At 41.0% G+C, this 16,697-nt stretch overlaps 2 protein-coding genes across 4 annotated transcripts in view; both read left to right on the top strand.

Moving 5' to 3' along the window:
* The first annotated feature begins 617 nt into the window (after window positions 1-617).
* ralaa (v-ral simian leukemia viral oncogene homolog Aa (ras related)) lies at window positions 618-11,498 on the top strand. 3 transcript variants are annotated; one of them, XM_047158250.2, is made up of 6 exons: window positions 618-883; window positions 5,020-5,100; window positions 6,502-6,671; window positions 7,229-7,437; window positions 7,544-7,718; window positions 8,451-11,498. In XM_047158250.2, exons 3-6 carry the CDS (start codon window positions 6,558-6,560, stop codon window positions 8,571-8,573), a joined length of 621 nt encoding a protein of 206 aa, XP_047014206.1. In that variant the 5' UTR covers window positions 618-883; window positions 5,020-5,100; window positions 6,502-6,557; the 3' UTR covers window positions 8,574-11,498. The 3 variants fall into 3 exon arrangements, with proteins under 3 accessions (XP_047014206.1, XP_017328383.1, XP_017328303.1); XM_017472894.3 differs by lacking the exon at window positions 5,020-5,100 and having other exon boundaries at window positions 8,437-11,498; XM_017472814.3 differs by lacking the exon at window positions 5,020-5,100.
* A 1,154-nt stretch (window positions 11,499-12,652) lies between these two features.
* The window catches only part of cdk13 (cyclin-dependent kinase 13), a 15,301-nt gene continuing 11,256 nt past the window's right edge, over window positions 12,653-16,697 (top strand). The window contains exons 1-3 of the mRNA XM_017479685.3: window positions 12,653-14,215; window positions 15,546-16,091; window positions 16,187-16,348. Of these exons, the coding sequence (XP_017335174.1) occupies window positions 13,245-14,215; window positions 15,546-16,091; window positions 16,187-16,348 (1,679 nt within the window). The 5' untranslated portion in view covers window positions 12,653-13,244. The remainder of the gene's footprint in view (window positions 14,216-15,545; window positions 16,092-16,186; window positions 16,349-16,697) is intronic.

A 16,697-nucleotide genomic window follows, 5' to 3' on the forward strand; every position in this document is an offset into this window, starting at 1 on the left:
AATCGGCACAAACGTCACAGCTATGTAATGTCAGATCTTCAGAAGGTTGATTATGAGTCTAGTGTCACTATTTTCATTTATATAGACATTATTGAGGGCATTCAAATTTGGCAGTTTCCGTTATGGCTAACAGAAGTTAAACATCTAACTGTTTTTTTTTCTTTCTTTCTCCACTTCCTGAGATCCTAAAGTACTTTTGCACTGGCGACGATGTCAACAAAATGAAATTTAGCAACAAAATGTATGTTGCAAATTGTACATTTTAGTTTATTCTACTTTGCTTTTCTTCCAAATGAAATACTAGTGGCATGGAGGCAGGCATTTGCCATACTTTCTCACATCAAATACATTTTATTTCTCACACAGGTAAATAATAATAAAAAAAAATAGATATATAATAAAACATAAAATACTACTAGTACTACTACTACCACTACTAAAAATAATAATAATAATAGAAACAAACAAATAATAATACATAATTAATAATGAATATTTCAACAAAAAAAAATCCGAATTTAAAAATAGCAGTGTGGAATCAACTCTAAAGCTTTAGAATCGATTCTATTCCCAAAACTTGGAATTGGCGAATCGATTCATTTCATGGAATCGACTCCCAGCTTTAAAGCTGTTTGATCCATCTATCCCGAGGCGGTGGTCTTTAAGCGTTGGGCTGTCGGGTTATACACCGGTTTAGTGCCAGTTTGGATTAAAAGCTCCGGGTTGTTAAAAACATTATAGTCTGGGTCCGGGATGTCTGGACACTGAGTGTCATCTGTGTGTAGAAAGAGCAGGGAAACCAAAGGAAAGGAAAGGAAGGGCTCCTCCTAGATATATTATCTTGTAATTTGTCTCTTTGTTGACCGGCTCTTAAAAAGCAAAGGTAAGTTTGAGCATTGCAGTATTTGCTCTGTATGTAGAGCTGTTAAATCTTTAAAATGTGAATGTTAGAAACATGTTTGCAGACATTGTATTCAGAAGAATAGTATTAGCTGGCTAGTTAGCACTACAGTCACATAAGACTAGCCGGCTAGCCCAACTCATGGGCTGAATCTCAATGGGGTCCGTTATAATGACTAGTGCGGTCTATAGAGTAGGAAAATATGCTTTTAACTCCATATTTAGTGCACTAGAGGTGCAGGACAGAGTCCTCTGCTGTGATGCCTAGCAAACTAGTGGCTAAGCGTGATGCTAATGTAACGTTAATGTCAATGTCCAGCCAAAAGGACATCCGCACATGCATGTAGTCATTTAAGCAAGTTTGACTCTGTGCAGAGTCACGTGTTTCTCCAACAATCACACACAATCTGGACAATATGCATGGCTTTACATTTCTATCATCCTAGCTTCACCAGTAGATACATGTCTAATTACTGGAATAAAGTTGGTGTGACGTTGGATGTTCGATATTCGCAGATAATCGGAAATTAAGGGACCGTCTCTAAAATTACATACGACATTGTTATACACGTTTCTAACTTCAATAGCATTTGAAGGGAATGACAGTCATATAACCAACTGTAAAGTATTCATCTAGGTGTCAGCTACAACGCACACCTCTTAGATTTCTGATATTTATTAAAATAAGCTATTAAATCATATGTAAATATTGCCATGACACCTAGATGAACACTTTGCAGTTGGTTATATGACTGTAAGTCATTCCCTTCAAATGCTATTGAAGTTAGAAACGTGTTTAACAATGTCGTATGTAACTTTAGAGACGGTCCCTTAATTTCCGCGTATCCGCGAATATCTAACATCCAACGTCACACCAACTTTATTCCAGTTGTCTAATTAGCTGGCTGGCGGAATAAATTGTACATTTCTCTATTTTTGTAATGTTTTATAGGTTTATTAACTGTTGCTGTTTCAAGCATGTCCATATAAACCAAACTGTTGCATCCCTTCCTGCTTGGGAAAACAACAACAATAATAATAATCATAGAACCACTCACAGAATTTGTAATGGTTATTATGGGAATTGTATTGGTTTTAATGGACTGTAATGGTCTCTACTGGAAATTTGTTGCCTTCAATTGGTGGCATGTTATGTCTGGATACCATTAAGGACCAATAACGGTAATGGTTTTAATGGTTATGGTTAATACGTGATTGATTGTAATGTAGTGGAAACCATTAGAATCTCTGTGATGCTTTCTGTCATTTTGGGTTTTGTTTTTGTTTTGTTTTTTCAGCAGTTCTGGATTATTGGGAGATTATCGTCAGATTATTTTTCAAGGGTCTTGTCACAAAGCGTGGCTTCCTAATGGGTGAAAGTGAAAATGTGAATTACTATATCATCATTTGTCTACCAAAAAGACTCCAACCCCCCCCCCCCCCCCCCCCCCAAAAAAAAAAAAAAAAAAAAAACATTTTAATGCAGTTGAGAACAAAACGTTTTTGTTTTTTTCCTGAATCAAAACAATCCAAAGCACAGCGTGACATAGTATTACATCCCAATATGATAAAATCAACACAAAGTAGTTTGAAAATAAAATAATAATTTTAAAAAACAACAACTAGATGTCAAAGTTTTGTCATGACCCTTTCAGGTATCTTTATATCTGACTTGAAGAAAGCCGTGTGTGATATACAGACATGTCAAGAGAAATTGATTATACCGTGGTACTGTTGCATTCTTAAATCTGATTGGTTGGAAGGTGTTGATTCATTTTCTATAAAAGCAGCTATGGCAGTAGTGCCTACTGTCACTAATTCAAATCACAGGTTTATATTAACGCACTCGTACTATTACACTATATGGTTAAAAAGTATCTCGACACCCGATCATCAAACCCGTATGTGGTTCTTCCCCAAACTGTTGCCAGAAATTTAGAAGCACACAATTGTCGTAATGTCTTTTGTATACTGGAAATTTAGTTTCCCTTCAGCTGAACTAAGAGACCCAAACCTGTTCCAGCATGATGGTGCCACAGTGCACAAAGCGAGCTCCATGAAGACGTGATTTGTCAAAGTTCGAGTCGAAGAACTTGAGTGTCCTGCACAGAGCCCTGACCTTAACCCCACTGAGCACTTTTGGGGTGAACTGGAGCACCTACTGCACCCCAGTCCTCCTCACCTAACATCAGCACCTGACCTCACTAATGCACTTGTTATTGAATAATCTCACAATGATCCCCACAGCTACACTCCAAAATCTAGTGGAAAGCCTTCCCAGAAGAGTGGAGGACATTATAACTTCAAAGATGTGAATAAATCTGGAATGAGCTGTTCAAGAAGCTGTTCAAACTTGTCCATATAGTGTATGTTATTCCTTCTACAGTATTTTCTAATTCACAATGATTTGTATGGTGGGTAAATCTGTTTCGTCGATGATCTCGTGAAGTTTTCTGTGAGGAGATGTTTATTTTGCAGTTTTGCAAGAACTTCAGTGCTTCGTAATAGTCAGAGGTAATACTGTAAGTTCTCCAACATGGGAAAGGATAGATGTCTTTGCAATTTCTTGACGACATGAGAAGCTTTTGTCTTATTAACTCGACGAGAGAGAAGGAGAAGAGAAGCTGGTGAGGGAACGTCTGTTTAAAGCTGTTACATGTTGAGATAACTTGTTTTGCGGACATTCTACAAGGTTAAACCTAACGGCCAAAATGTACATGTCGTGTTTTGTAATTGTTGTGGTGTAAGAGGATATGTAGATATGTTATTGGAAAATAATCAACCTCCGGAGGTGAGAGTAACTCGGGTTCAGGTCAGGCCGCACCCCGTTGTTGATGTTTCCTATAGCAGCATGTATTTTATATTTCATTCCTTACTTAACAGAGGAGCTTATGCTTCATGCTGCAACGTTTTGCACCTTGTTATCATTCGTATGCGTCTGCGTGTAGAGATTAGAGGTTTGAAATAGTAACAACCAATCAAATTTTATGCCTCCGAGCAGGGGTTCCAACCTTTTTTGTCAGCTGAACCCTTTAAATTTGAATGATTTGTGTTTTGACATTCAGTATGTTTACATGGACAGCAATAATCAGATATGAATACGATACTCTGATTTAAGAAACTAGCATGTAAACGGCGATTATTGATGACCTTAATCTGGCTAAAGTCATACTCGAAGTAAACACAAATCGAATTAAGACGTGTGGAGTTTTCCTGTTTTAGTCGCATTATCGACGTGCATTACAGACATGTACACACCTTAATCACACTTAACGTCGTGTGAGAGTTTTCACCGCATTGTGCGACAGGACACGATCACACACGGCAGCGCTCAACCGTTTGACGGCAAACAAGAGAGCACGGCTTCAAGCAAGAAGGCACGTGTTTGGTCCGAGCGGGAAACTAGGGTAGCGTTAAAAATTCTGAAAGAAATGGATATTATGAAGTGCCTTCATGGCCATAAGAACAGGAATGCTGCTGGAGAATTTGTATCCGCAGTCGTCAGTTAGCACGTATAGCATGACAAATAATTAACTGCACTTGAAGATTCCATAAAATTCCATTTAAAAAAAAAAAACAAATCTGTATACGGTACCGTAACAAAGACGAACTGTGTGTCGATACGTGAAATCCTGGAGGGAACTTCGGACGTAGTGGTGCGGTGACGTAATGACGTTAATCGATCTATGTTCTATAACATGTACAACGGGAACATGAAAGGAGTATTCTAACAATAACTCATGTAAACATCTTAATCACAATATTGTCATACTCAGAGTAAGGTCCATAATTAGATTCCTGCTGTCCATGTAAACGTAGTCCGTGATTTGTCTTCTGGAGATGTTAAGCAGGCTAACATTAAGTGAAACTTTTGCCTGTTGAAAAAGTTTGACTCATTTACAGCTTTTGTTGTTGTTGTTTTTTAATGTGGAAAGTCTTGCCTTGAGATATGGTTTTATAGCCAGGTTTTGTGTCCAAATGTCTTTGTAAGAAATCTGGCTTCATACTTTCATTAGAAAACTGCTTCAAATATATAACGCGCTTGGGAAAGGGTTCAGTGTTGTCACAGTCCATGCATGTAAATCCTAATGTTTTAAATACTCATCACTGTATTTACAGAACGTTTCCCAGAACGATTTTGTCGTCTGTCTTGTGCTTGGACGTTTCTCCTCGTGATTTTTCCATTACCAGCCTGTACAGGTGGGGTTTTTTTTTTTTTTTTTTTTTTTTTTTTTTTTTTTGTGATTGTTGCGGCCAAATATGCTTGAGTTTTTTTGTGCGGAAAGCTTCTTTCATACACAGTGATGTTTGTTGGTATGAGACCTTTTAGCTGTACTCATGTTTGACACGCCTGAATCGAAGAGGGCTTTGACCGAATGCACTTTGTGATGACGTCACACGACGCGTCTTGGCCCAAATCTGTCATTTTGAAACATTGCAAGCTCCTCCGAATTTTAGAGTTTGCTTGATTTTGTGTTCGTTTCTGTGATCATGAACTCCTGGAGGGACTATTTTACTCAGTGTCTCTACTCTATCCATCTGAAGTGCCGTTAAGGAGTCGTAAATATGAAGACGCTTATAGCCGTGGAATATATATATTTTTTTTGTTTTGTTTTTTTTTTTTTTTTTTTACATATGGTGTTACACTAAAACGCTACAATATTATTGATTTTAATTCCTTTCACTTTTTTACTTGTAAAACTATATATTATTAGTGTATTAATCTGTTATTTAACTTTTCTAAATGTATTATTAAAATGGAACTTAAAACATCCTCGAGATTTCCATCAGCGTCTCACGAACCCCTGGTTAGGAAACCAGTTCGAATCCCGACGATGCCACAGCCAGCCGTAGCCAAGGGAGCAATATTGCCTATTATCTCTGGGAGGGGGCGAGATGGCATACATTCTCCCCTGTCAATCACATCGACACTAGATAATCATGGGTATCTCTGAGCTCATGCATGTAGACAAGGGCAGATGGCGCTTTCCTCCGAGTGTGTTCTGCTGGCCTATGACACAGCGTGAGCAGCAGTTTTGCTAATATGCACTTGGCTGCTATGTTTATCTCCTCCTCAAATGTAACTCCTATTAAACGCAGAAGAGACGGACTACTAGCAGGTTTTGGGGATCTAAAAATCAAAGACTAGCTTGATCAACACTACCCTTGCCATTTTCTGAGCATCACATGACCAACAGGAATCCATCAGGAAGCAACCTTCCGGTGTTTTATTATGCCCAATACTGATAGGAATGTTATTATTAAGTGTGTCTGATCATCTAATAAAATCTGAACGGTTATAGAATTAATTTCAGACTCTTTATTAAAACATTACTATATCAAGTCAAGTCAAGTGGCTGTCAAGATTGTGAGTGCATGAATAAGACATTAGACCAGTCATTCAGACTTTCTTTTGCACCTGCATAGTGTCTACCTCTTAAAAATATGCCAATGGATCAATTCTGTCATCATCTTTGGTTACTTGAGATCCTTTTCTTACAAATCCTGAACGTTATCGTCTCCAGACTCCACATTGCTTCTCATCATATCTGTGACTTACACATACCATTTCCTTCTTCCTGATCTCTCCTCACTTCACAGCACTCTCCTACACCTCCCACAATCCTCCACTTTTAACGCTGCCCTCCGGAGTTGCCATGGCGGTCGCCAAGCCAAAAGGGCAGAACTCTCTGGCCCTGCATAAAGTGATTATGGTCGGCAGTGGAGGTGTGGGCAAGTCAGCTCTCACCTTGCAATTTATGTACGACGAGGTAAGAACACCAGCACAAAAAATAAGGATTTATAAAAATGTATTAAATAACAAGAAAACTATGTTCAGACATCAAATTCAAACCGGAAGTATTGCTTTATATAATATTACTCAACTAATTCGACTTTGTAGATTATCAGATAGGGCTGGAGGCCTGTAGTATTCTATGTATTTCCATATAACTATTCTATACATTTATATCTGTTTCACCATTATTGACAGGAATAAGGAATTGGTACTAGAGATGCACCGATACTAAATTTCTCAGCTGATACCGATTATTCGGAGTGATATCGGCTGATACAGGTAGTTCTATACGAGCCACCATAGATCCTGGGGGCGGAGCTTTGTAAATATGGGCAGGATTTATTCAAATATCGAACTCACCTAACCATTAGAGACCTAAGCTTGCGGAAAAAAAACAAACACATTTTGCCTAATGCTCCTTTAAAATTGTAAAAAAAAAAAATCATTGAAGATTAGACAATCTGCGACTGCACAACCACCAAAAGACTTAATTTTACTCATCCTAGTACTTTTTTCCACCTGTTGCCTCAGTTTGTGGAGGACTATGAGCCTACGAAAGCTGACAGCTACAGGAAGAAGGTAGTCCTGGATGGAGAGGAGGTTCAGATCGACATTCTGGACACAGCTGGACAAGAAGACTATGCGGCCATCAGAGACAACTACTTCCGCAGTGGAGAGGGTTTCCTCTGTGTCTTCTCCATCACCGAGCTGGAATCATTCGCTGCAACTGCTGACTTCAGGTAGAGTAACATATTGTACAGTAGCATTGTGTCTGAGCGTGCTTGCTTAACATTGTTAAATATGGATGATGCTGAGGCAGAGCTGAGCATTACCTACCCTGCATAGAGAGCAGATCCTGCGTGTGAAAGAGGACGAGAACGTGCCCTTCCTTCTGGTGGGGAACAAATCGGACCTGGAGGACAGGAGACAGGTGAGCGCAGACGAGGCCAAGAGTAGAGCTGAGCAGTGGGGCGTGTGCTACGTGGAAACATCCGCCAAAACCCGCGCCAACGTGGACAAGGTCAGTATTCTGTGACTGTGCATGAGCTGAGACTCTAGAGCAGCTGACGAACAAGCGAGTCGTTTCAGCTCGGGTGTATAGACTCGAGGGACAGTGACTTTGTGTCTCATTCGAAAAAAAGAGAAAAAAACATGTTAAAAATGTCACGTGCGACTTCTCTGCCTCGTTCAAACGTTCTAGAAACCGATTCAGATCTAGCACTAGCACTAGGTTTGTTCAGATTAGTGCATATGATTGATTTAGAACTGAAACTCCTCTCATTTTGGCATTGAAATGATTGCAGGATTTTATTACTTACTAACCCTGCTTTCACACTGGCAAAGGAAAAAATGGCAGGCGTTCATTTGGGGTTTTAAATTTTAATGATTTTAATTTTAATGTAAGTACGTGACAGCCGCAAGAGTCAACTCAAGAATGACAAATTATATTGAATTTTCGCACTTCTATGCAAATTTCTTATGACATGGTACAGTGACAAATCTAGTGAATGCCTCAGACCAATCCTACCAGTCCTACAGCATAGATGTGAGCGCCTCTACGCCTGAATGTTTTGCACTAAAATGGACTGCTAGTCATGATCCCCTCCACCTTGTTAAAATCCCTTGAATGAGTCATTTGTAGATGAAATCAGAAATGAAGGAAAAATATTACAAGTATTTATTGGAAATTAAAGAACTTGAATGGATGTCAGTCATGTGACGTGGGTGTTTTTCATCAGTCTTACCTTTTCAGGTGTTCTTTGACTTGATGAGAGAAATCCGTGCCAGGAAGATGGAAGACAGCAAGGAGAAGAACGGGAAGAAGAAGAGGAAAAGTCTGGCCAAGCGAATTCGAGAGAGATGTTGCATTTTATAGTACAAAAAGTTCTTTAACAATCGTCACCATGCTCTTCCCTTATGTTTAAAATATGTAAATATAGTCTGTTCCATATTTCGTGTGTGTGTGTGGGGTTCGCAGCGTTGTCACGGTGTTTGTGCGTCAGAGCCAGAGCTGGTTTTATAGTGCTTTACAGTTTCGCCTCAGGTGAAGCTACTAGGAGCTCTTCCTCACTTTCCGCCATGTGTTCATCGTTACATTATGTACCAGAAATCCGCAATATCTTGTGGAGTGTCTTTCCCTCTCAATCCAGCCAGGCTCAGAACAAACCCCGTGATCCTGCTACTCGATTAAAATCCTGAACCGGAACCAACTGGTTCCTATGACCTAGGACTCGGATCTATTGTGTCTGGGCTATTTGCTCACTTCTTTTGTGAAAGAGGGCAAATAATCTGCCTTCAGATGGAAAGAAGTCACTAATGGACCCTTGTGTGTCCTTGTTGTCAAAACACACACACATATTAAAATTTAAATATATTGTTACAGTTAAAATGCTGTGAACTGATTGGCTGTCAGTTGTGATTAATTGTTGCTATGGAAATTAAAAGCACAGTATCCTCTGAAATCGGGTTAATAGTTAGTAAACGCCAACACTTATGAACTATGAAACACTAGTTGTGAATGTTTAACAATTTCCCCCCTGTATTTAATTTCATACTTTTTTTGCTAAGCTTATGAGAGATGTGAATTGGGAACAGGAAGCTGTTTTGTGAAGCATTTTGGGCCATTTGACTCTTCCTGATGCCTTGATGTCCGATGTGAATGTGAAGCTCCGTATTGAACCTTTCAATGACGTCATATTGGAGCAGTAGTTTGCGGGGAATGCCAGTTTCCCTGTGGAAAATGATTCGAAACTGTTACCACTGTGCAGGGCTTTATTGTAGTTTGTAAATGTGGTGTTTTGCAAGTTGTTCTCTGCCATTAAATCAGAGACACAATTTACAAAAAAAGAGCCACGACTAATGCTAAAGCCCTGTAAAATACCACTATGATGATTGTTTGTCTTTTTGTATGCAGTATGTGGCTGTTGTTGTGGGCTTTATTCTGTACATCCTCTTTTTTGTCTTCTTTATTCAAAACAAACCTTATTAGGTAATTAGGATGTTTTAAATGCTGTTATTAGCTTTCTATTTTGTTTCTTTTTATTGATGACAGTATGAATGAATTTTACATTTCAAAATGTAAAATATTATTTTCACTGTACTCTTTGGTTCAAGTACGTGTATTTTTGTTAATATACCTCCCTCTTTTCTGTTGCTTTTTAGCGAAATGCTTTAACATGCCAATTGCTTAATTTACCTAAACGGTCAGATTTAAGTGTAGTGGAAGTAAAGGCTTGATGTGTTGGCTCTCGCTTTCGAAACATGATGTTAATAATAATCATAACTCTGTAACTCTGTATTCTTCACTCAATCCAGCTGCAAACACATGACAAAATAATAATAATAAGCCAGGCATGTTTTCTGCAATTCTTTTAATTTTAATGTATTTTTTTAAATGGACAAAAGGTTCTAGCTAATACAACACCGTCATTGCTGGGTGTGAGATAGATATATATATATATATATATATATAAAGTGGGGAGATCTAGTACTGTTTTGTACAAGTCTGAAACCTGGGCCATTGTAAGCTAACCATTTTGTAGATAGTAAAAAATGCTGTTGGAATTCACTTGAGATATTTACACCAGTAACTACCATGGTGCCATTTATGGTGACCCATAGTTCACGGTTAACATGGTATCATATGTTGAACTGTTAGGCTATTTAAGCTTAATAAGTATGAAAGCCTGTATGTTGGAATGGTAATGTGAGATAACCATGGTGGGCTTTTGTAGCAAAATTACTAAGCTGTACTTTTCCTGTTTACTTAATGCGGTCATGGTGCTAATTTTTGCTTATTTGCAATGGCTTAAACTTGTGTGTGTGTGTGTGTGTGTAGGCGCAAGCGTGTGCACCTACACATACGCAAGATTTGTTTAAAATTGATGTGAATGGTGTACATGTCCATTTGAATTATTACATTGAATTTTAACTTGTTAAAATGTTTTTTGTGTAATACACTGATCTGCCTAATATTTGTCAGGAACCCTCATAAGTGAAGATAAGCTTTTTTTTTTTTTTTCATTGCCAGTTTTTAAAAAACATTTAATTAGTTTTTATCTTTCTTTCTAATCCTATCTGTTTACAGCTCTGTTCTTCCAGCATTCATTTTCTGTCTAAATTAATTGTACATTAATGCACAGTCAATCATTATTTTACTAATTGCAATTTATGTAATGTTATGCCTTTTTTTTAATTATTATTGTATATAGGCTTCTAATTTTACACTTACAAATGATTTACAGTTTATGGCTCACTTTATTGGTTTACTAACCACCGCCTAGATCAATTCAACTGCATCACTTGAAAACTTTTAGCTCTAGCTCCACTCCCTAGTTCTCTGGCAGTTGGCCACACCCTATCTCACTGGCTCCACCCACTCTCGCTCCTCTGCACTCTCCAGCTCTATATATTCCAGCTATCATATTGTTTGAAATAAATATTTGAATATTCAAAGTAAGTAAATTGTCACATGATTTGTAACACGAAGGAACTAAATCAGTAAATTAATTTATATTCATTAACAGTTTAATATTTACACATCTGTATAGTTGCTCATAAGATTACTTTTGACAGTAAAATGGAATTATTTCATTCTCCATTCAGCTGATTTTAAACGTGTATCTTGTTGCTGTGAAGATACTCTACGGGCAAATTTATTCATTGTATTCCATTGTTGGTTTTTTGTGTTTTTTTTGGGGGGGGGGGTTGGCTGTTGCATTAACCATATCCATGTGTTCTTGTCTGTCTGATTTGTGTACTGTGAGCCATTGGAAAGAAAAATAAAATGAAGGTGATTGTTTTTTTTTTTTTTATATATATATACATATATAAAAGAAAATGTTTATTCAGACTGGTTTTAGAATAATGGCATACATACTACTCGCATGGAAAAGTAAAAACCCAGCAAGGACAAGACAATGTATTATTCCTTGTACTAGTAAAATCCAGAGTGTGGTCTTGTCGTGTATGGCTGAAAGTATATGGACATTTGACCATCTCACCCATGTGGTTCTTTCCCAAACTGTCGCCACAAAGTTGCCTGCATACAGTAGTCTACAGCGTGTTTGAATATGTCTCTGTCTTTGTTTTCCCTTCACTGGAAACCAAGAAGCTCAAACCTGTCCCAGCATGATGCTGTGCACAAAGTGAGCTCCATGAAGACATGATTTGTGAAGTTTGGAGTGGAAGAGCTCTGAACTCAACCCTACTCAACACTTTTTATTTGGGGTGAACTGGAACGCCGACTTCACCCCAGCCCTCACTAATGCTCTTATTACTGAATGATCATAAATCCATACAGCCACGCTCCAAAATCTAGTGGAAAACCTTCCCAGAAGAATGGAGCTTATTATAACAGCAAAGAGAAGAACTAATTCAGGAATGGGATGTTCAACAAGAACATACGAGTGTGATGAATAGGTGTCCACAAACATTTGGCCATACAGTGTATCTAGTAGTATGAGAAATGGTATGTTAGATCTTTCTGTGGCTACAAACAGGCATTCAAGTAGTAAATACTAAGTCAACATGTATATTATGTTCATTTTATTTGATAAAATGTTTGATTCTTGATTGTTGGGGGCGAAAAGAAGAGAATCTTTAATCACAGATGTAGGCCGGACTCGCCCTCTGGTGCTTAAGTGATGTACTGCAGGATTTACGCAATTAAGAGAAGTGCCACAGCTAGTATGTCTGTCATGACTGAAGGCCTTTACAGTACACAGAGGCCTTGTAGTAAACGTGTTATCAACGCGAGTTTCGCCACACACACACTCAGCAAAAAAAGAAATTGTATCATAACAAAATCTTAAATAATTAACAGACGATATTTGACATTTTCTCGTAAATATAGCAAAGCATTCCTTGTTTTGTTTTTAAATGTACATTTCCATTGTTGAATCTGCTGAAGGGGAATGTAAGCTAGCCAGCGGGGGAAGCTTAGCTTTGAGCAGCTACTTCCTTGTTACTGAGAGAGTCAGTAGTGTGAGGGCAAAAAAGCCTGAAGAAGTTTCACTCTGAAAAGAGTACACGAATTCTTTTCTTTCGGTTTGTTTTTCCACAGGAATCTTGTTTTTCAGAAGGCGCGACTGGGATTGAACACTACTCTTGTTTAAACGGACAAACAGTGAGCGGTATGAAGCCATGGAAGACGATTTGAAGAAAAAGAAGAAGCCTCTTCATGCGACGGCTCGCTAAGTTAGCGGTAGCTAGTCAACTGCCAAGCTAATCCCAGTTAGCCGGCTAACACATGCTGAAATGCTCGTAACTGGATTATCGAGAGCTTGTCTCGGGTTTTGGACCATTTAAATCATAATATTCTTCGACAGATTATTTGCTCGCAGTACTGATGCAGTGGATTGGCTTTTGTGCAGAAGAGACAACACCAGTGGCTGGAGGAGACCATTCTGCCTGTTTTAGCTAGCTAGATTGGTTAGCTATAGAGCTAGCTACCAGATATATTTGTTTCAAATGTTTTGCTTTGTTTTTACCGGGGACCGGTCACCTGGAAACAAACCTTTCAGAACGGGGATATTAAACTCGATCAATGCCTAATCCGGATATTTCTCACGACGGTCGGGGCCGGAGCCCCTCGGCACAAAGGAACCGCAGACATGAGAGGCGGAGTAAAGCTCCCGGGAGCGCCGGTGCTAGCGTTAACGCCGTGCGGCGAGAGAGGCACCGGGACGGGAAGCGGCGCTCGTCGGCGTCGCGGCGCAAGAGACGCAAGCACGGCAGGGAGCGGGAGGCGCGGCGCTCGCCCGAGAAACCGGACGGCTTCGACAGGGACGTGCACGGTCTGGCGGTGGAGTACGACGACGTGAGCTCGCAGTCGGAGCGGTTCTCGGGCAGCCCGTCACCCAGAGCGGAGCAGTGGGCCGAGCTAGCCGAGCTCCGAGACGGCGATGTGACGCCGGGAAGGAGACCGCGCAGAGAGCCCGACCCCTCGGCAAGCCGACAGGACCGGGACCTGAAGATCAAAGATCAGAAACCCAGTCGTGAGAAGGACGCGCTGTCCAAGACGCGGGAGCGGACGAGAAACCACGACAGCAACGGCAAGAAGTCAAGCGCGGACAACAAACGCGAGGCCAAGCGGCCCAAAAGTAGAACCAAGTCGGAAAAGGAGCCTCCGTCTGCGTACCGGGACACGCCGCAAGCCTACCGGGACGAGCGCGACGAGGTGCGGGCCTACCGAAGAAGCCCTGGCTTTAATAAAGCCGAGAGCCCGTACTCCTCGTACCCGTACGGCTACCAGTCTCCCAGCTACAACCAGTTTTCCAGCTACGGGAGTAAAAGGCCCTCTCCGAGTTCCACCTACTACAGCCGAGACGCGGAGCAGTACAGCGGCTACAGCGCATCCAAGTCACCGAGTAAACGGAAGCGCTCCCCGGGAAGCCCGTACGCGTGGCGCCGCTCCCCGAGTCCGTACGAAGCGTGGGAGCACACCTCCAGCCCGTACAGCCGAAAACGCTCCCGGAGCCCGTACAGGAAATCAGTCAGCCCCAGTCCAGAGCAGAGGTAACGCCGTATACATTTAATTTCTTCTACCTGGTGTAAGATGTGAAGTAGCTCTGATGGCAAGGAACACCACATGGCATGTTCCAGAGCTTTCACTGATCTTCTAGTCTCATCCCAGTGCCCAGGCTGTCCCCCTGGGCCTTTCATAACTTTAACATACACCCTGTTTAACCCCTTTCAGTTCCAGACCAGTGATCAGACCGATCCATTCGCACAGGTTCAGTCATGAGTCATGTATGGTCAGGTCTGTAATGTTCAGCTCAGAGGTCAGCTGAACCTGTTGCTTAGAAAGAAGAAAGTTCTGAAAAGGATAAGTCCCGGGACCCCAACAACACATTCTCACACATTTAACTTCTAGTGAGCTTGAAACTCAGCTGTAGGATGAATGTTAGCTTGTCTGATTTGTAAAAAAAAAAAAAAAAAAGTAAAAAAAAAATAAATCTATCACATTAGTGTTGTGTGTGTGAAGCTGCCATGAGCTGCGTGTAGTTCAGTGACTAATCAGTAACTCACCACCCACATACCGGGCGTCCCTCTGGTCCTGTGGTCTAATCTGGCTTTATGGAGTTTGGTTACACATTTTGTACTCCTTTGTCTCTTAATGAGCAACGTGTCTGATCTTTTTTTCAAATTTGACCTTGGTTTAAGCGACTAAAGTCTGGATAAAGTTTTCACAGAGGTCATGAGATGGTTGAACTTTGACCTAGTTGAAGGCACAGCCTTGTTTTGTATGTGTGTGTAAAACTCATTTGCTTTGTAGTACGACCCCATTTTGTGGCATTACAAGCGATGCTAATCAGAACATGACTCATTTCCAAGCGCCGACAGCACTCTTGATCAGTGTCATCCTAACTTTTTAACCTATTACGTTTGATTGACCTTTGAACGGCGTCGGTGGATTTGGAGATAAATTTTTTTGTGAGGGTGTATGGCTGAGTTTTGTGTTTATTTGGTTTCTTTGCTGATTTAGATACAACTTTGAAAACAGCATTGTATTTTTCCCCACATGAGATTAGATAACACTTTTCTGAGCCCAAGGGGAAATTCAAATCTGTGGTGTAGAGTCGAGTGTGAGCAAGTTATCTTTACTAGTTTTGGTATGAAGATCAGTTTAAACATGGTTTGCTGTCATGATACACAATGGAAAATCTTCTTAACACTGGTGTATTTGTTTGTGTCGCAGACAGGACCCGTCCTTTTTATAGTTTCCTTTTGATTGTTTTTGCTCATTGTTTAGTCGAGATTTAACGATTGCTTAATCATTAAGCTGTGAAGAAAATGTGTGATGTAAACATGATCATCTTTTAAACTGTCATGTTTGTTGCTCCAGGCGTCCAGGGAAATCACGCTCGCGCAGCCCGTACACGTCATCGCGCCGCTCGCGCTCTCGTAGCCGTCACCGTCACTCTCGATCTCGCTCACGGCCCTCCAGCCTCTCACCCAGCACCCTCACATTCAAGAGCAGCCTGGCCGCCGAGCTCAGCAAGCAAAAGAAGGCCAAGGCCGCCGAGGCCGCACGTGCCAAGAGCTCCAGCAACGCTTCGACCCCAACCAAGGGCTCGTCTTCCTCTTCTACCGCACCCCAGCCCAGCCCCATCACCAATCACACAGTGAAGAAAACACGGCCCCCGTCTCCTCCTCCGGCATCTGAGAAAGGCCCCAGAAGCCCGGTGCCGAGCCAGCCGCAGTCCCCCGTCGACAAGACCACCAAGAGCAGCTCAGAGGTGCCTCTGCCGGGCAGGGTGAAGGAGGTGAAGAGGAAAGGACAAGCTGCTCAAGGGAAGGAGAAGGAGAAGGAGAAAGTGAATGCTCCGGTGTCCTCACTGTCCTCTTTGCCACTGCCCATCCTCTTAGACCACGTCGATGGAACTGATAGGTCTGTACTGTTTGTCTGTGTTGTTTTTTTCTGCCAGTGAATGTATTTGTATTGTTTAGAGGCGAAAGCAACCATTTTTTGTGTCTGTTATATAGCTTGAAGAACTCTACACTCTCAGGGAAGAAGAAACCAGAAAAGAAAACCCGCCACCTCCTGTCTGACCTCCCGCTCCCTCCCGAACTCCCCGGCGGTACGCTCGGCTCACCTCAAAGCCCAGCAGAGGAGAAAAAGGCAACCACGTTAAGAAGGAGACCAAAGTATGTTATCGAAGAGCTCTATTGCATCTACACATGCTTTATTAGTTAGTTATAGTTACATTTATATAGCGTTTTTCTAGACTCTCAAAGCACTTTACCTAGAATCGGGGGGGGGGATATCCTCAACCACCACTAGTGTGTAGCATCCACCTGGATGATGTGATGGCAGCCATAGTGCACCAGAACTCCCACCACACACAAGCTATTAGTGGAGAGGAGAGAGTAATGTAGCTAATTCAGAGATGGAGATTATTAGGGGGGCATGATAGTGAAGGACCAATGGGGGAATTTCACCAGGACACTGGGGTTATACCCCTACTCTTTTACGTGTTCTGGGATTTTTAATGAC

The sequence above is a fragment of the Ictalurus punctatus genome, chromosome 1 (genome assembly GCF_001660625.3).
Source record: "Ictalurus punctatus breed USDA103 chromosome 1, Coco_2.0, whole genome shotgun sequence".
In the NCBI taxonomy this organism is placed as follows: domain Eukaryota; kingdom Metazoa; phylum Chordata; class Actinopteri; order Siluriformes; family Ictaluridae; genus Ictalurus; species Ictalurus punctatus.